We start from the raw sequence: 23,739 nt of genomic DNA, 5'->3' as shown, positions 1-23,739 counted from the left end.
AAGGCGACGGAGTGGTGCCTTCAGGGAAGCAAGAGTCTCAGGAAAAGTCTCCCAACCCTCATTTTCCAGGTCTGTAAAAACAAATGTGACTCCACTCTCGGTAAATCAGCTAACAACAATAACCAGGCAAAAGGGCTGTACACAACTAAGAGTGGAAACCAACTTACTAGCCTGAGAGAGCTTGGTGTGGTTAGAGGAGCTATGTGGGCCCCTGAAAAGGGAAACAATGACAGTGCCTTTGGGCTCATAATACAAGTAATACGGTGTCTCACGTGTACAAATCAGCCTCTAATGTATTCTTTCGTGTTTTGTGTTGAGAACTTGCCATATGTTGATGGATCAAGTGTTGGATACTTAAGCATTTGCTCTCTCTTTATACTAAATTGTACTTAGAGTTAAGACTTAGATGGACTTTATGCATCATTACAGCCTTCACAGCTTCAAATCCTTTGGTTGAAGCAAAAGATGGTAAGGAATTGTTAAAACTCCTGATGTACGACAAAAAGAAGCATAATTCTGCTTTGTTGATCTATGTATTTACACATAGCTATATCTAACTGCTTTGTGTTCTGATTATAAATTATTTAGTTTTGGCAACCAGAAACAATTCAGCAGATGTTATGCACGTGGCCACCTCTTGGTATGCAGAAGCTAGGCCAGGAATGAAACCACTATCCCTATTATGGCAGTTTAATTTGCTAAAATTGCCATGCAGAGAACATGTGTACAGGCCTCTAGGAAGCCACTGAACTTTGAAACTGCTGGTGATGATGCCACATGCATACATAGCACTGGTCTACTTTGTTAGGATTCTAGAAAACTCTTTAATTCTGGATTATTTTGCAGTGAATCTACTTGGTATAGTTTCCTTACCAATTTTTTTTTCATCAGCTATACTTCATTCAATAATAATTCACATGACATCACACAAAACACCACACATTTAGGAAGACCAAGATAAAATAATCAGAGCAATTTACTTTTAGGCAGAGAGAATTAAACACAACAGATGTATTTCAACCTTTTAATACATGATGACTAAAAAGTACCGTTAACCTAGCTCATTTCCTTAGTAAAAACATCTCCCTATGCATATGTTGCTAAAAAAATGAAAATATTAAATTTAACAAACATTTCTATGCTTATATCAGATTGTAGTACAAATACAATAGGCCACTGATTCGTGTAACAGGCTCACTCCAATACCATCTCTTTATCAATGATTAATTTTCATAATTCTGTGTTATAAGAAATGTTTTTTCCTATAGAGTTATATATATATATATATGGGTCTTTTTTTTGAGACAGAGCTTCAAACTGTCCCCCTGGATAGAGTACTGTGGCATCACAGCTCACAGCAACCTCCAACTCCTGGGCTCAAGCGATTCTCCTTCCTCACCCTCCCAAGTAGCTAGGACCACAGGAGCCTGCCACAATGCCCAGCTATTGTTTTTTTTGGGTTGCAGCCATCGTTGTTTGGTGGGGCAGGCTGGATTTGAACCCACCACCTTAGGTGTATGTGGCTGGCGCCTTAGCCACTTGAGCCACAGGCACCGAGCCTTTTTTTTTTTTGAAACAGAGTCTCACTATGTCGCCCTTAGTAGAGTGATATGACATCACAGTTCACAGCAACCTCAGGCTAAAACGATTCTCTTCCCTCAGCCTCCCAAGTAGCTGGGACTACAGGCGCCTGGCTATTTTTTTGTTGCAGTTGTCATTGTTGTTTAACAGGCCCTGGCTTGGCTCGAACCCACCACCCTGGATGCATGTGGCCGGCACCCTAACCACTGAGCTATGGGCGCTGAGCCTAAAGTTATATTTTTATAAATGAATCTTTCCAATAGCCAACAATAAGCAACCAAAATCAATCAGAATATGTCATCATTTACAGACTTCTAAAAACTGTATGACACAGGATATAATCAAGTCCATAAAATATATAAGGTCATAAAGGAATTTATTTTCAAATACAGCCACAGGATAGAGATCATGAATAATAATACCTGTCTTCCCACATAAATCCTTTCAGCTTCCCTCCCATGGATAAGCCCTTGCTCCCTTGAGGGTAGAAAAACGCAAAGTTAGGAAACTCTGGGAACCAACGCCCAGAAAGGAGTCCAGGTGTTCTAACTCTGTGTTTCTTGAAGATTGCCAGGTCCATTTTTAAGCCCCTAGGAACAGTACTTCATAGGCTCATGTATTATTTTCAAGGCTATAATAAGATGCCTGAATGCTAAGCATTTGAAGTGCTGCTTTTAAAAGTGTTGTCATAACAACAGGAATAAAATGACGAATGTAACTTGAGTTTGAAAGGACTGACTTAGTTTTAAGTCCATTGCTTGCAACCTTCATGTTGCAAGGGTTTAACTAACCTAGCTCAAAGGCCATGTCATAGAACATTACCAGGCCCGAGTCAATGTTTTTAACTGTATTTGCCATCACATAATTGCCAGTCAATTCTTCATAAATTCGGTTCAATTGTTAGAATAGGCAGAAAGAAATTAATTAGCCATACACATGAAAAATCTGTTAGTTTGATTACATAGACCATATCTGAAAAGCCCTCATTTAAGATAATTTCTTATCCTTTCTCTAATACGAAATATAGCATGTAGCTTTACTTTATACAGCTCAATTCCATTTTCTACCTGACTGTCACGCTCACTAATAAATACCAGTGTTAGTCACACATGATGGGCAAGGGAACAGGCAGACGGTGTGTAATTATACTTCCCACTACTCTGTTGGGTACATTTTCCTAGAACCTAATGGCTTTTTGTTGTTGTTTAGGATTTCCAAAGATGTAGCTTGGTTCTAGTGAGAACAATTAAAAAAAAAAATAAGCTTATAAAAATGGTAATTTCAGTAAAGTTAAATAGCCATAGAAGAGAGGATGTCAGTTCTCATTTTGATGCTGTTTTGAAGTAAAGAAGCATCACTATTAGCTAGAAATGATTTGCCAAGCTCTAGGGATAAACAGCCTGCATGCAAATATGCCTGAAGGAGTTGACGATGCCAGGCGCAGGGCCATTTTCTTCTGTATAGGATTGTTGTTTTCGAATCTGGTGATCAAAAAATGAGGGTTCCTGGTGGGTGTATATTTCTTTCAGCAGCATCAGCCAAGCTGTCTCTAACAATCATGTTTCCAAGAGATATTTCCCTTTTGATATACATGGGTTTGTTTAAAAAAAAAGGTACATTTGCTTATTTTTACAAACAGCCTCATGTAAGCACAACATGTTCCTTTCCTTCTAACCAAGGCCTGGTTTGATGTGTAGTGTGCACGAAATGAAGGCCTACAGGTGACTTTGCCTTTTAAAATGAGTTATGACAACATTAGTCAAAATCAACCCAACCCCTTGTGAGATTTAAGCAAGTTTTATATCCTGAATCATTTCTCTTCTAATTATTGTGAGGCCAGCTGCTACTCCCTGCATTTATTTAATCCACCAGAACGGAAAAAGAAACAGAATTTTCATTTTCCCCAGGGCTGAAACGGTGTCAATTATCTAGAAGTTTCTGCAATTGACTGTCCCAGTGAATAGACATGCTATTAACATTTCTTTACTCTTCAAATGACTCAGTCAGAGCCTTAAAATAGCTTCAACATACTCTGCTGTCATTGCTTTGAGGGAGAATGGAAGAGAGAGAAAGGGGAGAGCAATAATGTCGAATCACTTCATCTCTGTGTATTTCTTCACCTGTAAAATGTGTACGGGTTTATAATTAGCACGTTCCATTTGATTAATAAAAGTCATTCATCTCTTCAAAATAAAAGTTCTAGTTAGTAAGAAAGATCATTACTCCACATTAAGCTCTTTACATGTTATCTCATTTTCTCTTTGGGACAACATAGCGACTTAGACATTGTTATAATTTTATTGACAAGAAAAAGTTGGGCTTAGAACAGGTGACCTGGGGAAGCTGAAGCCAACCTGGCTCCAGAGTTAATGCTTTAGCTACTACCTTGCCCTGTACCGAATCAAAGAAGTTCAAAAGATAGCTGGTACTAACTGAATCAAGAAGGATACAGCTTGGTTAAAGGGCTGAGACATTCAGTAAAATAACTGTAAGATGAGTAAGTCTCTGAGTATGATAATTACCACCAGGAACAGTCAGCTTTTACATCTAATAATGATAATGGATTATAACCCTTTGAATAAAATACGAATCTATGAATCCATAGTGATAATAAAGAAATAGATGAATGAATAAAAGGATTAGGGAAAGCTCTGTCTTACATAAGAAATGTTGGAGTTCAGAGTAGCATCTTGCCACCATTATAGCATTAATCGATTCAAGTGAGAATCACAAATGGGTGCTAAAAACTCCTGGATCAAAGAATGGAGGTATTTGCAAAGCCTCAAAATACTCTCGTTGCCAACTACTTATCAGTTACAAAGACAAAAATAATAACTTTCCAAAGGAAAAAATGGCCAACAACACTTTAACCAATGGATCAAAGTTAATATCACCAGTAATGAGGCCAGCTGAGTCCTTGTACCTGTGATGCAACAGCTACAAAAGGACAATAATACTACTTACCTGGTCTCACTGCTAAAAATGCATAGCCCAGATCTTATTATAAGAAAACAGCAGACAAGCCCAAATTAAGGAATATCTATAAAACAACTGGCCTCGAGTTTATTAAAATGTCAATGTCAAAGACAAAGAATGGGCAGCACCTGTAGCTCAGTGGGTATGGTGCAGGACACATACACTGCGGCTGGCGGGTTCGAACCTGGCCCGGGCCTGCTAAACAACAATGACAACTGCAACAAAAAAAATAGCTGGGCATTGCAGCAGGCGCCTGGAGTCCCAGCTACTTGGGAGGCTGAGGGAAGAGAATCGCTTGAGCCTAAGAGTTTGAGGTTGCTCTGAGCTGTGACGCCATAGCACTCTACGGAGGGCGATATAGTGAGACTCTATCTCAAAAAAAAAATAAAGACAAAGGATGGCCAAGGAACTGTCCCAGATTAAAGGAGACTAATGAAGAGGCAGTATATGATCCTGGATTGGTCTCTGGAATGGGGAGGAAGGAATAGTGTATGAAACTTTCTTGGGACAATTGCTGGACTCTGAATAAGGTCTGTACACTAGGTAATAGTATTGTATTGATGTTAAATTTCCCGATATTGATAACTGGACTATGGTTATATCAGCGAATGTCCCAAGAACATGTGTTCTTAGGAAGTACACATTATTTAAGAGTAAATTAACGATTAAAAAAAAGAGTAAATTTGCATATCTGCAATTTTTTTTTTTGAGACAGGTTCTCACTCTGTCACCCCAGCTAGAGTGCAATAATGTCATCTTAGCTCACTGCAACCTCAAACTCCCAGGCTCAAGTGATCCTCCTGTCTTAGCCTCCCAAGTAGCTGGCACTATAAGCCATGCCACCACATCCTGCTATTTTTTCTATATTTATCAGAGATGGGGAGGATCTTGCTATTTGCCCAGACTGGTCTCGAACTCTTGGCCTCAAGCAATCCTCCCACCTCACCCTTCCAAAGTGCTAAGATTATAGGTGCAAGTCACTGTACTGGGACCATATCTGCAAACTACTCGATGGTGAGGGAATGTATATAAATATGAACATGCAAATTACTGTCGAAGGATTCAGGGGAAAATAATGTTTATGTGAGCATATATGGAGAGAGAATGACAAAGCAAAAGGTGGCAGATGTCAGAATCTGGGTGAAGAGAAAATGAGTATTTTGAAATCAAAGACATTTTAAAATTATTCTTTTGAACAGGGCTTCCAAAGTACCCATGTTTATAGTTCTTATCAATCAGTGTCTTTAATTATCTAAAAATTGTTATCTTCAAAAAGATGCTCGTTTCCAGCTTCCCTAGCTTTCACGTAAACTTTCTGACTATTCCTGTCTCATTTATCTCCATATTATGAGAAAAGTCCTTATTGTTTTAAATTATTATTAACAGGCTTAGTAAGTACCTACACATACCAGGCCTTGTTTATATTCTCATTTACACCTTACAAAAATCCTCTGAAATGTTAGTTCTTTTATACAAACAAGGAAATTGGGGTTTACAGAAAGTTAAATAATGAGCATAATTTCAAATAGCTGTAACCTGTAGAATTCAAACCAAGGCCAGATTTATCTGATCCTGGAGTCCACATTCTTGTCATCCCGGCTTTGCTGACTTCTTAGAGCATTGAGGAAAAGGTGCCACTTAAAATTTCTCTCCATGTTATTTTTTACACCAAAAATTGTCTCCCATCTGCTTTCTGTGCAGTCATATTATCTTTTTCAATTAAAAGATTAAAGTTTTTATAAAAGCAGAGCTCGGTTTGAGGTTTTCTTTGGATCTAGAACAACACGTCGCATCCTGCCACAGGTGAGTCAATAATAGATACTTAATAATTATGTATTGATTAATGGAGACTTAGAAAACTTGGGAAGAAAATCATTGATATCAGTTTCCAGAGATTCTTAAAATTTGTTTCTTTCAAGGTTCATTGCAGTAACCTTTGTCCTTTTAGGCATTTTACCTGTTATAAAGTGCTTTCTTAATTTCTGTGAGTTTTTAAGCAGAAGTCCAGCCACCTACACTGATGATGGAAGGTCAGTTTAAAAGATGTCCAAGTAGCCTTGTGATTGTATTATTGATGCGGTGGTCTCAGTTGGACCCGACCTTTATTCTACAGGTATAGAATATGGAGTTCATTGAGTTTATAACCCGCCTCTGGGGCAAGTTCTTCCATCCTCTGGCTGAGGACTGAGGCTGTATTGGGTGATTTTTCAATCATTTCCATCACTTGTCCAAGTCACACAGCATAATGTAGCATGCGTATATTTATCACTTGGCTAGCAAACAATGTTGACAACTGAGAGGCAAATATTAGCATTGCCTTGATTTATTTTAAAGCAGCTATATATTTTTTAAAAATTGTCTCGGACCTGTGGCTCAAGTGGCTAAGGCACCAGCTTCATACACCTGAGCTGGCGGGTTTGAATTCAGCCTGGGCCTGCCAAACAACAATGACGGCTGCAACCAAAAAATTGCCAGGCGTTGTGGTGGGCACCTATAGTCCCAACTACTTGGGAGGTGGAGGCAGGAGAATTGCTCAAGCCCAGGAGTTGGAGGTTGCTGTGAGCTGTGATGCCACTGCACTCTACCCAGGGCAACAGCTTGAGGCTCTGTCTCAAAAAATAAAAATCAATGACATCAATATATCTACTTTTTAAAAAAGATTAGCCAACTGCTCTGTAATGGGTACCTTGTAACCATATAATAAGCAGACGCCTATTTTTAGGATTCATCGTAAATAATCCTAGTGGGCTATTTACATCTGGCCGACATGCCTATTTTTGACAACTGAATTATACTTCTGGTCCAGACTAATACCATGTCTTCATGGGGGAGCACAAACAGGATGGCATGGTTAGGAAAGGAGAAAGGAGGAACCCAAACTGAGCATGAAGAAGTGACTCAGAAGTGCAGTGAGGCCAAGTGTGGCATCTTATGTGGCCCGGCTGGGAGATGATCAAATCATGAAAGCAACTCTCGGCTTGTTGCTTATTGATCCTTTCCAAATCCTGATTTTTTTTTTGGCACTTTCTCTTACAGAAAGAATGATGACTTTTCCTAAAAAAATGATAATGATTTTTAACATAGCTTTACTGATACAAAATTCACATGCCATAAAATTATCTAAGTGTACAGCTTGAGTTGATTTGTACAGTTCTGCGACCCATCCCCACGATGCGCTTTGGGAACACTTCCACCACGGCTCCAAACGCTTTTCGGGCTCCTTTCCCTGTGTCCATCCCTGGCCTCAGGCAAACACTTGGATTAATTGTAGAATTTTTTGCTTTTGCCAGCACATCACCCCAGAAACCGGCCAACTGATCTGTTGATCAATTGTCTTGTCTCCGAGGGTTCATCTCAGTGTGGCTTCTGGATGGCATAGCTTTGTGACTGTGGCAACAACTGATTTCTAAGTTGACATTTTGCCTCCATAAGAAATGCCTTGGCAAGAACCAAGATATCCTTACTCATTTCATTCAGAAGTCACAGATGTCTCTCGTGTTTTTGTTCATCAATAATGATCTTTCAGAATTATCTATCCAGGTTTTGTTTTTTGGGATTTTTTTTTTTTTTTCTGAGACAGAGTCTCACTATGTCTCCCTTGGTAGAGTGCCGTGGCGTCACAGACACAGCAACCTCAAACTCTTGGGCTTAAGAGATTCTCTTGCCTTAGCCTCCCAAGTAGCTAGGTCTACAGGACCCGCCACAACACCTGGCTTTTTTTTTTTTTTTTTTAAACTGTAGTTGTCATTGTTGTTTAGCAGGCCCAGGCCAGGTTGGAACCCTCCAGCCCTGGTGTATGTGGCTGGCTCCATAACCAGTGAGTATGGGCACTGAGCCATCTATCCAGGTATTTATTTATTTTTTATTTATTTATTTATTTATTTTGAGACAGAGCCTCAAACTATCACCCTGGTTAGAGTGCCATGGTGTCACAGCTCGCTGCAACCTCCAACTCCTGGGCTTAAGTGATTCTCTTGCCTCAGCCTCCCAACTATCTTTTTTTTTGGTTGTAGTTGTCATTGTTTGGCAGTCTCAGGCTGGATTCGAACCTGCCAGCTCGGGTGTATATGGCTGGCGCCTTAGCCACTTGAGCTACAGGTGCCGAGCTACAGGTTTTTATTTAGATAGAGGATTTGTTTAACTAATAAAAGGAAAACACCACTAAGGCTAAGGCAATACCATCCACCTATCGTGTCCTTGTTTCTTGAACCTCATGATGTTTGATGTTCGGCAACTGAAGCATGTACAAACGATCATGTGCTCTCTCATTTCCCAGAGAAAAGCCCTAGTCTCTTCCTTGCAGGAGTTTCCTTTGCCGTTGGGCAAAATTGCCGTGTCTGAAAAATCAGAAATGAAAAGCATAGATAATGTAGACAGGTTAGTCTTCCCTTTATTATCCAAAGGAGCACATGGAATATGGGATAGACCTGCATATCCTTTTAAAGATGGGTTAAAAAAAAAAAGCTAATTTATAATCCCCCTAGCATAGCTCTAAAAAAAGAATATGATGGAAAAAGCAGGATGCAAAATGTAGCATGCAGTATGTGCAAATTACTACGCTTTGTATGGACAGAGCCGAGCTGAAGAAAATTAAACACATCTAGCTGGGCGTTGTGGCAGGCGCCTGTAGTCCCAGCTACTTGGGAGGCTGAGGCAGGAGAATCGCCTAAGCCCAGGAGTTGGAGGTTGCTGTAAGCTGTGACTCCACAGCACTCTACCGAGGGCAATAAAGTGAGACTCTGTCTCTAAAACAAGAAAAAAAGAAAATTAAACACATCACAATTCTACTGGTGGTTGTCTTTGGTGGTATTAAATATAAACAGTATGATCCTTTTCTCCCCTATCTTGCCTTCTTTTTACTTTTCTGTATTTTTCTAATAAAGCAGAGTACTTTCATGCTCATAAAGACTAAAAATAATCTAATGAATCATGTTTCCTTTAGTGAGTCCCAGTATGCTTAACTGTAACAGTCAATATCAACATTCCTTCCAGCTGACTAGTGGGTCTGTCTGGTTGCTTTACAGGTTAATCAATGCCTATAGCACTTTTACTCTGCACTAGTCAGTTTGGAGAGTTGCACTTGGCAGGTGTTGACAGGAGGTCAGCCAGTTTCTGGGCTATCCAGATCCTTACCTTTGTATGCCTACCCTTACAGGTCTCACAGTAAAACTGTTAAAATTTGAAGAGAGAGGGTTGCTGACTCAGGCTAATCAAATTCACAAGAAAGCATCAGCCAGAATGCCAGTTTATAAAAATATAATAAGAAGTAGATCTGTTACCTGGACTGGACTTGCCAAACATTGTCTCATCATTTTTACTGCTTCCCCTGGTACCACTGCCATGAGCTTCACCTTGGGGCCTGCTGCCTGGGCTGTTATGTGCAGTTGTGCTTCCCTGCCCATCCTCCACGCAGCCCTCCCAGGTTGAGTCATCATTTATTCTTCAGACTCAGGTTATCTCTAAGTTCTCCAGAAAGCTGCCAGTTTCCCCCTCCAAATTGCAATCATATTCCACCTTTCATTTCTTGTCCATTCAGAGCCAGAGACCAGGAGGGGTGGCGTGTGGAGGATCTCTTGATTCCTTGATTTCTTTTCTTTTCTTTCTTTTTTTTTTTCTTTTGTCTTTTGAGACAGAGTCTTACTTTGTCACCCTCGGTAGAGTGCCCTGGCATCATATAGCTCACAGAACCTCAGACTTAAGCGATCTTCTTGCCTCAGCCTCCCAAGTATCTGGGACTACAGGAACCTGCCACATTGCCCAGATAGTATTTCTATTTTGAGTGGAGACAGGGTCTTGCTCTTGTTCAGGCTGGTCTTGAACTCCTGAGTTCAAGCAATCTGCCTGCCTCAGCCTTTCAGAGTTCTAGGATTACAGGCGTCAGCCAATGTGCCTGGCTGATTCCTCGATCTCTTTTTATCTCTCTCAGCCTCCTTCCCTCCCATCTCCAGGCTCAGTGCTCATGACCAAAACCCACCTGCCTATTTGATGAGTTACCTTCTAATTTAAAGACACAAGGTGTGCAGGTCCAGCGGTGGCTGATAGCATCCACGAAGGCCCAGTGTACCTGTATCACAGTGGGCATAGCAGAACATGTAAAATCTTGTACTTACTGTAATTTCAAAAGACCCTCCTATGTGTTTAACTGGAACTCAGCACTGCTTAGCAGGAGAGAAGGTAGCAGTTTTTATTGTAAGAGGAATCAGGAAGAAAAACAGCTGTGGCTCTTGGGGTTCTGCGCCAAGAACGTCAGCTCAGAATGGCAGGGTTTGTTCAATGCTTACTCAAGGTCTTAGAATCTTTGCAGAAAGATCCTGTTGTTCCCATTAAATTATAGAAATGACAGGGCGGGGCGGGGGGCACTCAGTATGACAGCCAGTGCCTCCTGCAACAAAATGAGGAGCAAACCATACCATCTTCACCTGTTGCCCAAGATTCAAAAACTTTCTGGGATTTAATGCAAGTAAATGAATGTTATTTTCAGAAAGACCAGGTAAAGGGTCAATAACTTAGAGACTGGAAACATTTTTCAAAGCTCCAGCAGCATCCAAAGGCAAGTTTCTTTTATGTGGACTTTCATGCTTATTAGAGATGGCTTTTGGTGACCCTTAGTGATATGTATTGGGTACAGTGCATACTGTAGTAGCAGAAGCAGAGGCCCGTCTCTAAAAATTTGCAGATAAAAGTAATGTAATAGTTACATAGGTCTGAACTCATAATAAGGACTTCATCAGGGAATCTGAACTTTCCTGATGTAATCAGAATTTTTGAAACCTAATACATTATTTCTTAGAAATAATATTTGTCCTTCTGGAGACTTATAAACAACTATATAGAGTTATATAATCTTGCATATGAACACTCTCTCCACTCAACTCCCAACTCTAGGCAATTCCAAATGTCTGCAATTTCAAAAAAGAAATTGACATTATATAAATAATACATGAACCTGTTTTCTTTATTAAAAATTAAGGCTTGGTGCCTGTCACTCAAGCAGCTAAGGCACCAGCCACATACACCTGAGCTGGTGGGTTCAAATCCAGCCCAGGCTTGCCAAACAACAATGACAGCTGCAACCAAAAATAGCTCTGTCACCCTGGGTCACCCTGGGTACAGTGCCATGGTGTTATAGCTCACAGCAACCTCAGTCTCTTGGGCTCAATAGATCCTCTTGCCTCAGCCTCCCCAGTAGCTGGGGCTAAAGGTGCCCATCAAGATGCCCAGCTAGTTTTTCTATTTTTAGTAGAGATGAGGCTTGCTCTTGATCAGGCTGATCTTGAACTCCTGAGCTCAAGTGATCCACCTCCCTCAGCCTCCCAGAGTGCTTGGATTATAGGCATGAGCCACTATGCTAGGCCTTTATGTCTTGGAGATCTTTCTATGTGGGTATACTATTTTTAACTGCTACATAGTTTTCCATAACCATAGTTATGCCACAAGGTATTAACCAGTTCCTGTGATGACTAATTTATCATTTCTCATTTTCCCACTATTATTAACATTGCCCATAGTGAACATCCTTGTATATACCTCTTTGTGCATTTGGGTATTTCTCTAGAGATGATATTAAAGAATAGAAGTGGCCCATTAAAGGAAAAGTATGTTTTGCATTTTTAAATGGATACTACCAAATTGTCCTCCAAAATTTTAATACCACTTTACACACCCCAGTTAGTAGCGCTACTGTGCTTTTACTATATAGTCCTTTCTTTAGCTTAAGGCTTTTGGTCCTAGAGTGCCTGGAATTACATTACAGATTACTCCAGCAGGGGCAATTAAGTCCTTAAAAGCAGAAAATTTTAGGGGGAGTAGTTTTGCTGGAATCTGGGAAGAGAGTAGGTTCCTGGAACTTCCTAAGAAGCCAGGGAACAACCTGAAGACCAATGACACTAAAAGGCAGGAGTGAGTGATCATAAGGGTGATTAAGACGATAAAGGAGAAGTGGGGATAACTTGCAACCGGGAGGGCCTGGGGAAGCTGGAAGAACATTTAGGTCAGATTTGGGGGGTCTGGGATTGCAGTGTGGTGTTTTGTAGACTCTCATCTCTAATACCTCCGGCTCACCCCTGCCCCAGCCCACTCATTTTACTTCTCCAAGAGGCTGACTTTGTGTGTGTGCACATGCTTGTTTTATGACTCTCCTAAGGCCATATGTCAGCCTTTAAAGGGATTGATGGCAAGATAGAGATCTCAGCCTAAACCAGCTCTCAGCCAAATTCTTTCCTGATAATCATTTCTAAGACCACAAAGACAAACAGAATGCTTACCCCCATCAAGTTCCTAGTGGCCATCTATTCCACATCTAAATTTAATAGAAAGTTTCTGAAGATTTTACCCCCTCCCAAAGCATCTTAAAGTCTTAAAATTCCAAACGTTTGTTTTGTTCTCGAGAATCTTGCTTACTTGTTACAAAAAAAGAAGGAAAATTGTTTCACAATCTGGCACAAAATTGTAGCAGATTATTTTAATAACATTTTAAATTTTTGACCAACTTGGCATCTTTATTTTTTGGACTATCATTAGTGCAACTGATTGTTCAATTAATATTTCCCCTAAGCCAGTGCCTCCCAAACTTTGCAGAATAACGGAATCACCTGGGGACTTTTTAAAAATCTCCACATTGATTAAACAGAATACTTGGGATGGAAGTCAGGCATTGGGAGTTAACTGATTCAATAAATAAGAGAAAAAAATCTTAGTTAAAAAAATACAATTTCAGCTCAGTACCTGTAGCACAGTGTTTACGGCGCCAGCCATATACACCAAGGGTGGTGGGTTTGAACTTGGCCTGAGCCAGCTGGACAACAATGATAGCTACAACAAGGCGCCAGCCCCATATACCAGAGGTGGCAGGTTCAAACCCAGCCCTGGCCAAAAAAAAAAAAAAAAACTGCAAAAAACACCCCAAAATAGCCAGCCGTTGTTGTGGGTACCTGTAGTCCCAGCTAATTGGGAGGCTGAAACCAGAGAATTGCTTAAGCCCAAGAGTTTGAGGTTGTTGTGAGCTGTGACACCACAGCACTTTACCAAAGGTGACATAGTGAGACTCTGTCTTAAAAAATATATATACACACACACACTTTCTGGGAGGTAAAAGGCAGTGATATAGTCAGATATTTCAACTACTCCAAGTATTTTTCTGGTATCAAAGAATGTTGGTACGATAGACCTATTGAACAATAGCTTACAAAATGAGATGCAGTACTAATAAAATTCATCCAATTGAGACTTTAATTAAGGTAGGTATTTGGTTAACATATTATTGAGTATAGAAAGAGCATAAACTCCAGTGTTTTCTTGATTATTTAGTGGAAGTTTGTATATTATACAATGATAACATGGACGAGTTTTATGAGCCTCAGGAAGGTGTCCTTAATGAAATGTAGACAGACCCATTGGTGCTTAGAGAACACGTAGGGAGAGCCTCCTTAAGGATTTAAAGGAATTAGTTATTTTTGAGCCTTGGGGGTGGGGAGAAGGAACCAGAGACAGCCTTATCTCCCCCCGCGTTTCTTCTAGCCATAGGTGCACTCCATAGTTCTTTTACCGCTCATACACACTTCTCATTACTCTTAAGATTCTAAAGAATTCTTAAGCTTCCATTCCCCAGCTGGTAAGGGATTTGCATCCCACCTAGATAAAAGAGCAAGCCTATTGCCGGACTTATGGCCAAGTGAGTCAGCACCTGCCCCCTGGACAAGCACATACAAACCCCAGGGCTGCTCTGTCTTGGGAGGCAGGGAGCAAGGGAGGGAGGGGATTTAAAAACCTGCAGTGTGGGGGACGGTGCTGTTTGCCCTGCTTTCTCTGGGGAAGTGACTTGCTCAAACCCCTGCCTTGCTGAACTGCTTCATGCCGCTTTGAGTAGGGCCTGGTGAAGTGTGTCTTTCCTTACACCTAGATGCACTACAGGAGAGTTCTGCTGCTGCTTTTTAGCTTGCTTTCTTGCTGGGTCTTTAATAGGCAACTGGGTGTCTGTTCACTTTGGAAGCCTTCAATCTGGGCCGTAGCTGTCATGTATTTATTTCCTGCTAGCCCGGCCCCCTCTCTGGACCGAAGTCACCTGCTGGGTATGTACTTTGACTCTTGTTGATCTAAAGGGAATAGAATTACCTAATAGGTGTAGGATAATCCTTTGGGGGAACTAGTCTTGGGCTTCTGTCCAGACCAAGATGCTTTGACAATGCATCTTGGTCTATCGGGGTGAGTGTTCAGAAAAGCCGAGCCAGCAGCTGAAGTAGGCGTTGTGTACTTTCTGCTGTAGTTCCCTCTCTGGCATTCTTATCTAACCTAGATTGTCACTTCTATTGTGAGCACTCCTTTTACCCTTCTTATTTTGCACTGTCAACAGTAGTGACACAATCATAGCTTTCAAAATATTCTTAAGGATCCAAAGGAAGAACAAGTTTAAGTAAGTTCATCTCTAAAGAAACCTAGTGTTTAAATAAATAAATAAATAAGGGGGGGTGTGTGGAAGAAACCTAGTGTTTTAACCTGATGACTTCTAAGTGTAGAATTCCACCTGCAGACCTGACTGTTTTGAACTGGACAAAGTAATTATCTGAAGCTTTGAATTGGCCTATTGGTGTGTTTTTAGTATTATCATTGGCTGGAAGTAAATGCTGCAAAAGTTTTCATGTTTTTGAAGGTATAGTTGAACTTTGTTTTAAAAAAACAATTCCTGAAGAAAACCTAAAATGACTGATAATTTTGTGTAACTTTTATTTGTTGTTGTCTCGGTAAGTTGGCATCTTTTTTTATCCACCTTGAGAGTTGAACTGAAAAAGACCATTCCCTCGTAAAGAATCTCACAAGCATCTGAGAGCCTTGTGACTCACTTCACCTTGCTCACAGCTATTATTGTTGACAAGCTTAGTGTATCTTCTGTCTGAATCTGCCTGTAAGTTGTCATAATCTTTATTTTTTTATTTTATTTTATTTTATTTTATTTTCTTATAGCATAACTGTGTACATTAATGCAATCATGGGGTACAGTGTACTGTTTTCATATACATTTTGAAGTCATAATCTTTCTATTGTCTTTTAGGACTGCCAACGAGACTCCCAGAAATCATGTTGGTAGGATCCCAGTCTTTTTCACCTGGAGGGCCCAATGGGATCATTAGAAGCCAGTCCTTTGCAGGTTTCAGTGGCCTTCAGGAAAGGCGATCCAGGCAAGTAGTATGTGGTTCTCTCCTGTAGTGCAGCTTGAGAAGCATGTGAGCTTTGATGTCCTGAAGAGGGTCTCTGTGCATTCAGCCTCACCAGAAAACACATACACACACAGTTTTAATCTCCTTTTCATTGAAAGGACATACCAAAAATTAAGTGCTATAATTTCTTTTCTAACATTTAGAATTCCTACTGAAAAAAAGATGGCTGACGATTTAGGATAAGCTAGTGATGTATGTATAGACCACTCCACATCCTTTCTAAAACGTGTATTCCATTGCGATCAGATTTTGCTGACTGTGTAGTGTGAAGTTATTTAGTGGATAAAGACTGTGCCTCTGCCGACTGATTCCAGGAAGGGATGTCATTCCAGACAGGCGTTGTCAAAGTCAGTCTTCTAGTTTCTTTGGAATCTCATCTCATCTAAGACAGGACTTAGGGGAACTCAAGAAAGAAAGAACAGCTAGTGAATAGGTAACATGGAAAAAAGTTTGTCTTCAGTTTTTCTGATTTGATAAAGGTCTTAGCCTCTGAAGAGCCCATTGTGCTTAGTTGATCATATTGTTCCTTTTGGTGCACACGGTGATGACAGAGGAGCACAGCTAATGACTAAGTGGGGAGGGGTACAGCAGGCACCTGCTAGACTTGGAGATCCCAGCTTTCCCGCTGATAGCTGGGTCAGCAAGTAGCCTGGCCCCAGATCACTACTTTGGGTTTAAGTTATCAGGCACCCATCTTATCACTACAAACTGCATCCCTGACTGGAGATGTGGAATTTTTATACATTGTACCTACTCATAATTTATTCCATGATAATGGAATGTCATACAGAATTCTCTAATGTCATATAGAATTAGTTATTTAGCATGCTGTGGCCCCTTATCAAAAAGACTTCCTTCATACCCTACTTGAACTTAATGGATGCATGTACCTAATATTGCACAGTGCATGGACTTTTTAGTTGCATTATATCTTCTTCCCATGCTTTGTGTCTAAGAACCGTTTGTTCTTGGCTTCCTACATGTACATACTAGGTTTTAGAGAAGCAATACATTTTCACTCAGAGTACACATTACCTGAAGCCAGACTTTGACTCTGTAGCCTCTGCCCAACAAAGCTTTCAGATTTCAGCAGTTAACAAATTTAATCCCAAGGAACAAAGGATAGCTCAGATCTGTTAATACACAAGGGAACATTACCTTCCACAAAGGACACTAATGGGAACACAAGATAATTAAAAAGATACTTCTTGAGTCACATCCTGTTGGATGCCCAAGGCTCACAATTTCTTCTGCTTTTGTTTTGTTTTATTTTGTTTTCCCTTCCCATAGGTGTAACTCCTTCATTGAAAATTCCGCCGCTCTCAAGAAGCCTCAGGCCAAACTGAAGAAAATGCATAATTTAGGTCACAAAAACAACAACCCTCCCAAAGAGCCTCAGCCTAAAAGGGTGGAAGAAGTCTACAGGGCCTTGAAAAATGGACTCGAGTAAGAACCTTAAACCTGATAATGCACATTATGGAATGATGTGGGAGGGGTGTCAGAGTAAAGCTAGTATGATGAGGTCATGTCTTAAAATGTCTTTTTCTATAGGAGATATTTTATTCTTGTGCCTCAGTCAGGGAAGACTTAAATGAATCTCAAAGATAGGAAATGTGTTGAGATTCCACATCCTATCCATAGCATTGAGAAAAACTCGAAACCTTGTACGTGTTGAATTTTACTCAAACAGTGGTGGACAGGTATCTCCATTCTAGGGATTGCTGAAGGAGGACTCTGCAACTGCAACCTTCCTGAGTATACTGTGGGGATTGTGTGCCCAGAATAAGGCTTTCCTCATGTGCGGCGAGACATTCACAGTGTTATGTTTAACTAGATAGAATTCTGTGAGCCCAGACCAGGGCTGGATATAGGATGGGACCCCTGTCTTCCCCACAGGTTTTTTCCTTTCTGGATTTTCAGCCTCACAAGGGTTCTCCTTTTTGATGAGCTAGATAAATCTGATGCAACTAACAGAACGTTCAAAACATCGAAAGATTGGGAAAAGACAAAGCCCCCTCCCCCCTTTCTCAACTACAGAGCAAGGCTCAATTCTTAATACCCTTTGAGAAAGAAAATGCCAGCAACAGCAGCATACCACTGTTCAGAGTTCACTTTTACGTCTCATCTTATCTTTGCAGTGAGTATCTGGAAGTTCACCAGACAGAGCTGGACAAGCTGACAGCTCAGTTAAAAGATATGAAAAGAAACTCTCGCCTGGTAGGTACAGTGCAGTCATTAAGATGCTAACTCGGTATTTATTTGCTAAGCATAATCTTTTACTGGACGGGGATAGGGAGGAATGTTTAAGCAACACATGTCCAAGGGGCAAAGTGCAATCTGCATCCTGATGATAGGAAGAAGATTGCAGTTTTCTTCTTCCTGCGGTATTTTTAATACTTGTCAAATGAGAAGTTCAAATTTTCTTTGTGTATTGTTAGTACATACAGATTTGGGAACTCGGAACTTTTATTTTACTTCCAATTAAAAAAAAAATAGGTCCTTAAAAAAACTGGGAGGGAAAGGCGACTTAGAAATGTAATAGACTTTATAAGGTGAAGGAGTTCCTAGGCTAGTTTGTGTACACATTATATTCAGAATTTCTTCTAATAATCTGTGAGGACTTGTGGTTGAAGTGTGGTTCCAGTGTTTACACTACTCTAAATGGTTTTATTCAGTTGTAAGTGATACCACACCTTACTGTTCCTAGGCCTCAGAAAGCCCGAGAAAAGTCTACATGTCCCTCCGTGTGCAGCAACTAGATGTTCATAGCGCTTATCCGCTTATCCTTTTCTGTTTTAGGAAATGCGCTAACATGTATATTGTTGCCCTTCTCAAAAGCTTAGAGATGAAAGGCTTGATGAAGGTTGAGAGGTTTTATATCTACTGAAGTTAGAATGCTCATTGCCCCGTCTGTGTAGCTCTGCTTATGGGACGGCCTTCAGAGTTTATTTATTTATTTATTTTATTGAGACAGAGTCTCACTTTGTCACCCTTGGTAGAGTGCTGTGGCATCATAGCTCACAGCAACTTGCCTTAGCCTCCCTAGTAGCTGGAACTATAGGCCCAGCTAGTTTTTGTTGTTGTTTAGCAGCCCCCGGGCCAGGTTTGAACCCACCAGCCGGAGAGCTTGTGGCCAGCACCCTAACCACTGAGTAATGGGTGCCCCCCCCCTCTTCAGAGCTTTTAAAAGGCCTTGACCCACCTTGATGGCAACAAATTTTCTTCCTTGGAGAACAATGGCTAATGGAGGAGCTTCCACCAAAACCTCTTATTCCATAAAAATCCTTCCAATGGGGAATACAGGGATGGTGCACCAATCGTACTGTGATACTGTGAGCACATAGGAAATCAGCCTGCTTATTTCCATTCTCAAGAACTCCTCTTCAAGCCCAGTTTTAACATACCTACTGCTGCTACATTGTATGTTAACACCATTTACTTAAAAAAATTTTTTAAATCAGCATGAATGATATGCCCTCTGATATGTAGGATAGGAGAGCTCAAAGCAAGTGAAAACCTTAAAGCTCGCCAGGGGCAGAGAAGGGTACAATTTGGGAAACAAAGAATATGAATAAATTTCGGCTTATAAAAGCACTCCTACTGGTAGTTAAAATAACCCAGATTTTTACTCTTTTAAGGCAAATGGCAAAAATCTGGTGAAACTTTGTGAGACTGATAATTATTCACAGATAATATAGAATCAGAGGCCATATTATTCTATTAAGATGGGTTACTTTTGGGGGAAAGATGTTTTAATCCGGATATTCCTTTTTTCTTTCTAGGGTGTGCTGTATGAACTAGACAAGGTAAGTTATCTTTTTGTGTTGGGTGTCATTACAAAATAAAGCCCGGCATCCTTGAGTAGAAGTCAGTGAGAGACCTTCTTAAGGATAATAAAATCCCAGAGAACTGATGATTTTTCTAATTCTGGAAAAATTCATTATTTTGTCTAATGAGGATGATGAATAAGCACTATGATCTATACATGCAAAAAAGCATTTAAGGCCACTCTCATAAAAATGCCACTAGGATGTAGGGTTTCTCAGTGTTTGGAAAGTTTAAGAACTTTCCGAGTGTCTGGAAGCCCTTGCCTGCGTTGTCTCTGAATAATAACACTCATACCTCATCAAATCCCAGTTGTCACTGATTAGAAAATGTACCATGACTTTACATGCCACAGAGATTTTTTTAAAAAGAAAAGATTCCCCTTAAACTCTGATGAGTCTTTCTTTTCATTTAAAATTTGTGTTTTGTACTTACTGAGAAAACTCTTTTAAACGTTTGTAGATGCAGACTTTTTTCATCTTTATTTATATATGATGCCGCTCTCTTTCCGTGCCTTTCTGTGTACACGATAATTTTATTTCAAGGCTGAATCATAATATATTCATTTTGAAGACATTTTAAAGGGCAGTTAATTTAATTAAATGCATATAATAATGATACACATATTTATGATTCAAACAGATGACACAGGAACAACTGTGATTATCTGTGAGCAGGCACAGGCAGCTATCTCAGACCACTTGGCCAGGAGCCATTGCATGATGCACCCCAATTCCACAGAGGTGAATACTAAAATGTGAAGGGGGAAGAAAATCCCATCCTAGAACACATATTATTATGAAAAGGTTTACATATATTCCAATAAATATAAATAGATGTTGTTCTGCCAGAAACGTAATGAATTCCATCGGATTGGCCTCCTGGATGTTAAATACAGGGATTCTAATAACCCAAGTTCATCTCTCAGAATACTCATTCAAGACTTAAACAATACTTCCCAAATTGATATTAGAGACTCTTTTAAATAGGAACAAAGATAGAAGGCAAGGGGAACAATGTAGCATTTTCTGATACTTTTGAGTATGACGTAATAAAATATTTTCATAAGTCTAAACATCTTGAAATGTAAATGACTGTACCTCTTCAAACTTCTTTTAATTCCAGCAAATTAAAACGATTGAAAGATACATGAGACGCCTGGAGTTTCACATTAGTAAGGTAATTGAAGTTCCTGTTGTCTTCACCTGTTTTTAAGTTTTCAGATACTAATCAATACACCTTTGCCCTAAACATAGTATCTAGGCCGTGGAGAATTTCTTAGCTAATTGACTCCTAAACTGATCAACAAGTACGTCCTCAAATAAACAGCGAAGATGGAAACAAAATAAGAATGGAAGGTCTGATATAGCACAATTTGGGCTCTGTTTCAGTTCTGCAAATATGTATCAGGTACTAAGTGATCTGCCTGGTGGAGGGTTCACAGTCTCTGTCATGTGGTTAAAGATTAAATCAAACTAACCTCACAAGAAACTTCATACTTACCTAACTGTACACTCTGGCTCCACATGCAACTTGGTGCCTCATAAACGTCTTCATAAAGGCCTTATGAGTACTAAAAGGCGGTCTGGGGCGGCGCCTGTGGCTCAAGGAGTAGGGTGCCAGCCTCATATACCAGAGGTGGTGGGTCTGAACCCGGCCCTGGCCAAAAACTGCAAAAAAAATAAAATAAACAAAAGGCTGTCTGTGTACCTCCCTAAGTCCTTGTCAGCCTCTTGGTTCTTCCCACTCTTGTTCATGTGGCATGGTTTCCAGATGTCTCCAGATGTGCACCATCCCTCACATCCAGCCCTGGGTTCTATAAATAATTTGTTAGTGGTCTAGTGAGCCTCGTGTGCATTGTGACTATCACCTCCCTGTTTAGACTCCATCCGGAGTTATTGGTGCTACCTAAGGAAGACTTCCCTTTGGGGGCAACTAAATCATACCATTAGTGATTCCTGTTTCCATCGATACCCATCAGCCTCTCTTCCACATGGGGAGATTGGGGTCTTAGCAGATCTCTCTACTAGGAGTTAGTAGCCTTAGGTTTTATTCCCAGTTTGGCTACATGCACACTGGCCATATCCACCTGTATGGACCTTGGCTTGCTTCTCTTGTGAGATGGGACTAGGAAGTGGCATATATTCCATCTAGATGATCTTAAGAATCTGTTTCAACGTAAAATGCAGTGTAAAATCTCAATGCCTGCTACTGGCTTCCTATGTTCCCACTTTGAAAGATATTTATTACCTAGGCAAAACTAAAATTGCTCTTCTTTTTGCTAAATTCAATAAATAAAACAATGACATCCATTAGATGATATTTTTGTCAGGCAAGCTTTGACAAATTTTTCTATTTAGTTCAAAAACTGTAAGAAGGCCGGGTGTAGTGGCTCACACCTTTAATCTTAGTACTCTGGGAGGCTGAGGCGGGTGGATTGCTTGAGCTCAGGAGTTCAAGACCAGCCTGAACAGGAATAAGACCCCCATCTCTACTAAAAATAGAAAAACTAGCAGGGTGTTATAGAGGGGGCCTGTGGTCCCAGCCACTTGGGAAGCTGAGGCAAAAGGATCACTTTAGCCCAAGAGACTAAGGTTGCTGTGAGCTAGGATGCCATGGCACTCTACCTCAGGCAGCAGAGTGAGACTTTTTCTCACCCCTAACCAAAAAAAAACAGTAAGAAAACAAAATCAATATGAATGTTTTGACATAATAACTAAGAAAGTTACATGAAGGCTATGTTAACCAGTTTGATGGAAGTGTCTTGGATTGTGTGTGAAAACACCACACTGTACCCCCAAAGTGCATCAGTGTACACAGTTACCATTCAATAAAAAAAAAAAGAAAAGAAAATCAACATTAGGTAAGCATGTATTTATCCATCTTATGTCTATAGTGGTTAAATACAATAACCCTAATTGTTTTCAAAGGCTGGTGGCATTCTATTTGCAGCACCCTATATACAAGAGGGTTAACAAATTATATATAACTGAATGAGTCAATTAGTCAATTTATTTAATGAGAGCCACTGCTGACTGATAGGTATGACACAAACTTGCCTACAAACGGGCTACTTTCTGTTCAGGTAAGTACATGCCTAAAGTTTAACACCAATTAGCTGTCGATAGATTGACATTTAAGAGAGAACAAAGAACAAACTTTTCTTTCTAGGAGGAATAATAGATTAAGTCATGAAGGCTATACTGATGGTCCAATAAGCACTCTCTCCTTCTTGAGAGGATTATAATCTCAGAAACTTCAGAGTAGCCAATAGTGGGGGAAAGGACTGGAGGGGCAATTTCCCAAAAGACCACATGGGTGACACAGCCTGGCCTGCATTGAAAGAGATATTGACACTGAAGTCTCTCAAAGCTTTGTGGGGATCTCCCACAATAGAACAATCTGCAATGTTTATTTAAAATGTCATATTCCTGGCCCAGCCCTAATCTGCTGACTCAGCACCTGGGGAGGGGGAGGGGCTGGGCATCAGCATTTTAACAAGCTCACCAGGTGCGTCTTAGCTTAGTTTTAAAGCCTGGAAACCACATTCTGTGTCAATCACCCACCAAAAGATTTTATCAGCAGATTTGCTACCCCTTGAGTCTTATATCTCCCTCTTAATCAGCAATAAATTTATTGACCCTGAAGATTAAAGACTATTCTTTTCGGAGTTTGGGGATTCCTCTCTGCAAAGTTGAGTAAATTTTTGAACTAAATAATAACAAAGAATCCTTTAATCAAGATAATAATTTTTAGTTTCTTTCTTTTTTTTTTTTTATTGTTGGGGACTCATTGAGGGTACAAAGAACCAGGATACATTGCTTGCATTTGTTAAGTAAAAAATTTTTAGTTTCTTAATGTTCACATTCTAAATGAGTGATCTAGTATCACTGACATCTACATAGAAAAAGCAATTATGGACAATTGCACCACTCTCACGTGTCACAGGAGTGCCTTCCAGTGAGTAGCCAAAAGTTTTCCTTTAGAACAAAAGGCAAATCATAAACTCTGAAGTCCAGTGTAGGCATCTCCACTTTCTTCTGAATCTATAGCTTAAGCCTCCTTTTTGAAGAAACAAAGTTTGTTTTCAAGGAAATAAAAATTCAAATAGTCCTAAGAAGGTAACTGCCCCCCCAAAGCAATAGCC

The 23,739-nt window shown here is 40.1% G+C and overlaps 1 protein-coding gene across 1 annotated transcript in view; it reads left to right on the top strand.

Annotated features, from left to right (window-relative positions):
• Positions 1-23,739, top strand: part of RIPOR2 (RHO family interacting cell polarization regulator 2) — a 118,582-nt gene that overhangs the window by 39,626 nt on the left and 55,217 nt on the right. The window contains exons 2-6 of the mRNA XM_012804241.2: positions 15,602-15,728; positions 17,058-17,213; positions 17,906-17,984; positions 19,550-19,573; positions 20,718-20,771. Of these exons, the coding sequence (XP_012659695.2) occupies positions 15,602-15,728; positions 17,058-17,213; positions 17,906-17,984; positions 19,550-19,573; positions 20,718-20,771 (440 nt within the window). The remainder of the gene's footprint in view (positions 1-15,601; positions 15,729-17,057; positions 17,214-17,905; positions 17,985-19,549; positions 19,574-20,717; positions 20,772-23,739) is intronic.

Source organism: Otolemur garnettii, unplaced genomic scaffold (genome assembly GCF_000181295.1).
Source record: "Otolemur garnettii isolate 467f Iridium unplaced genomic scaffold, OtoGar3 scaffold00026, whole genome shotgun sequence".
In the NCBI taxonomy this organism is placed as follows: domain Eukaryota; kingdom Metazoa; phylum Chordata; class Mammalia; order Primates; family Galagidae; genus Otolemur; species Otolemur garnettii.
Note: the sequence above shows the minus strand (reverse complement) of the source record. Positions and strands in the feature narration are given on the sequence as shown.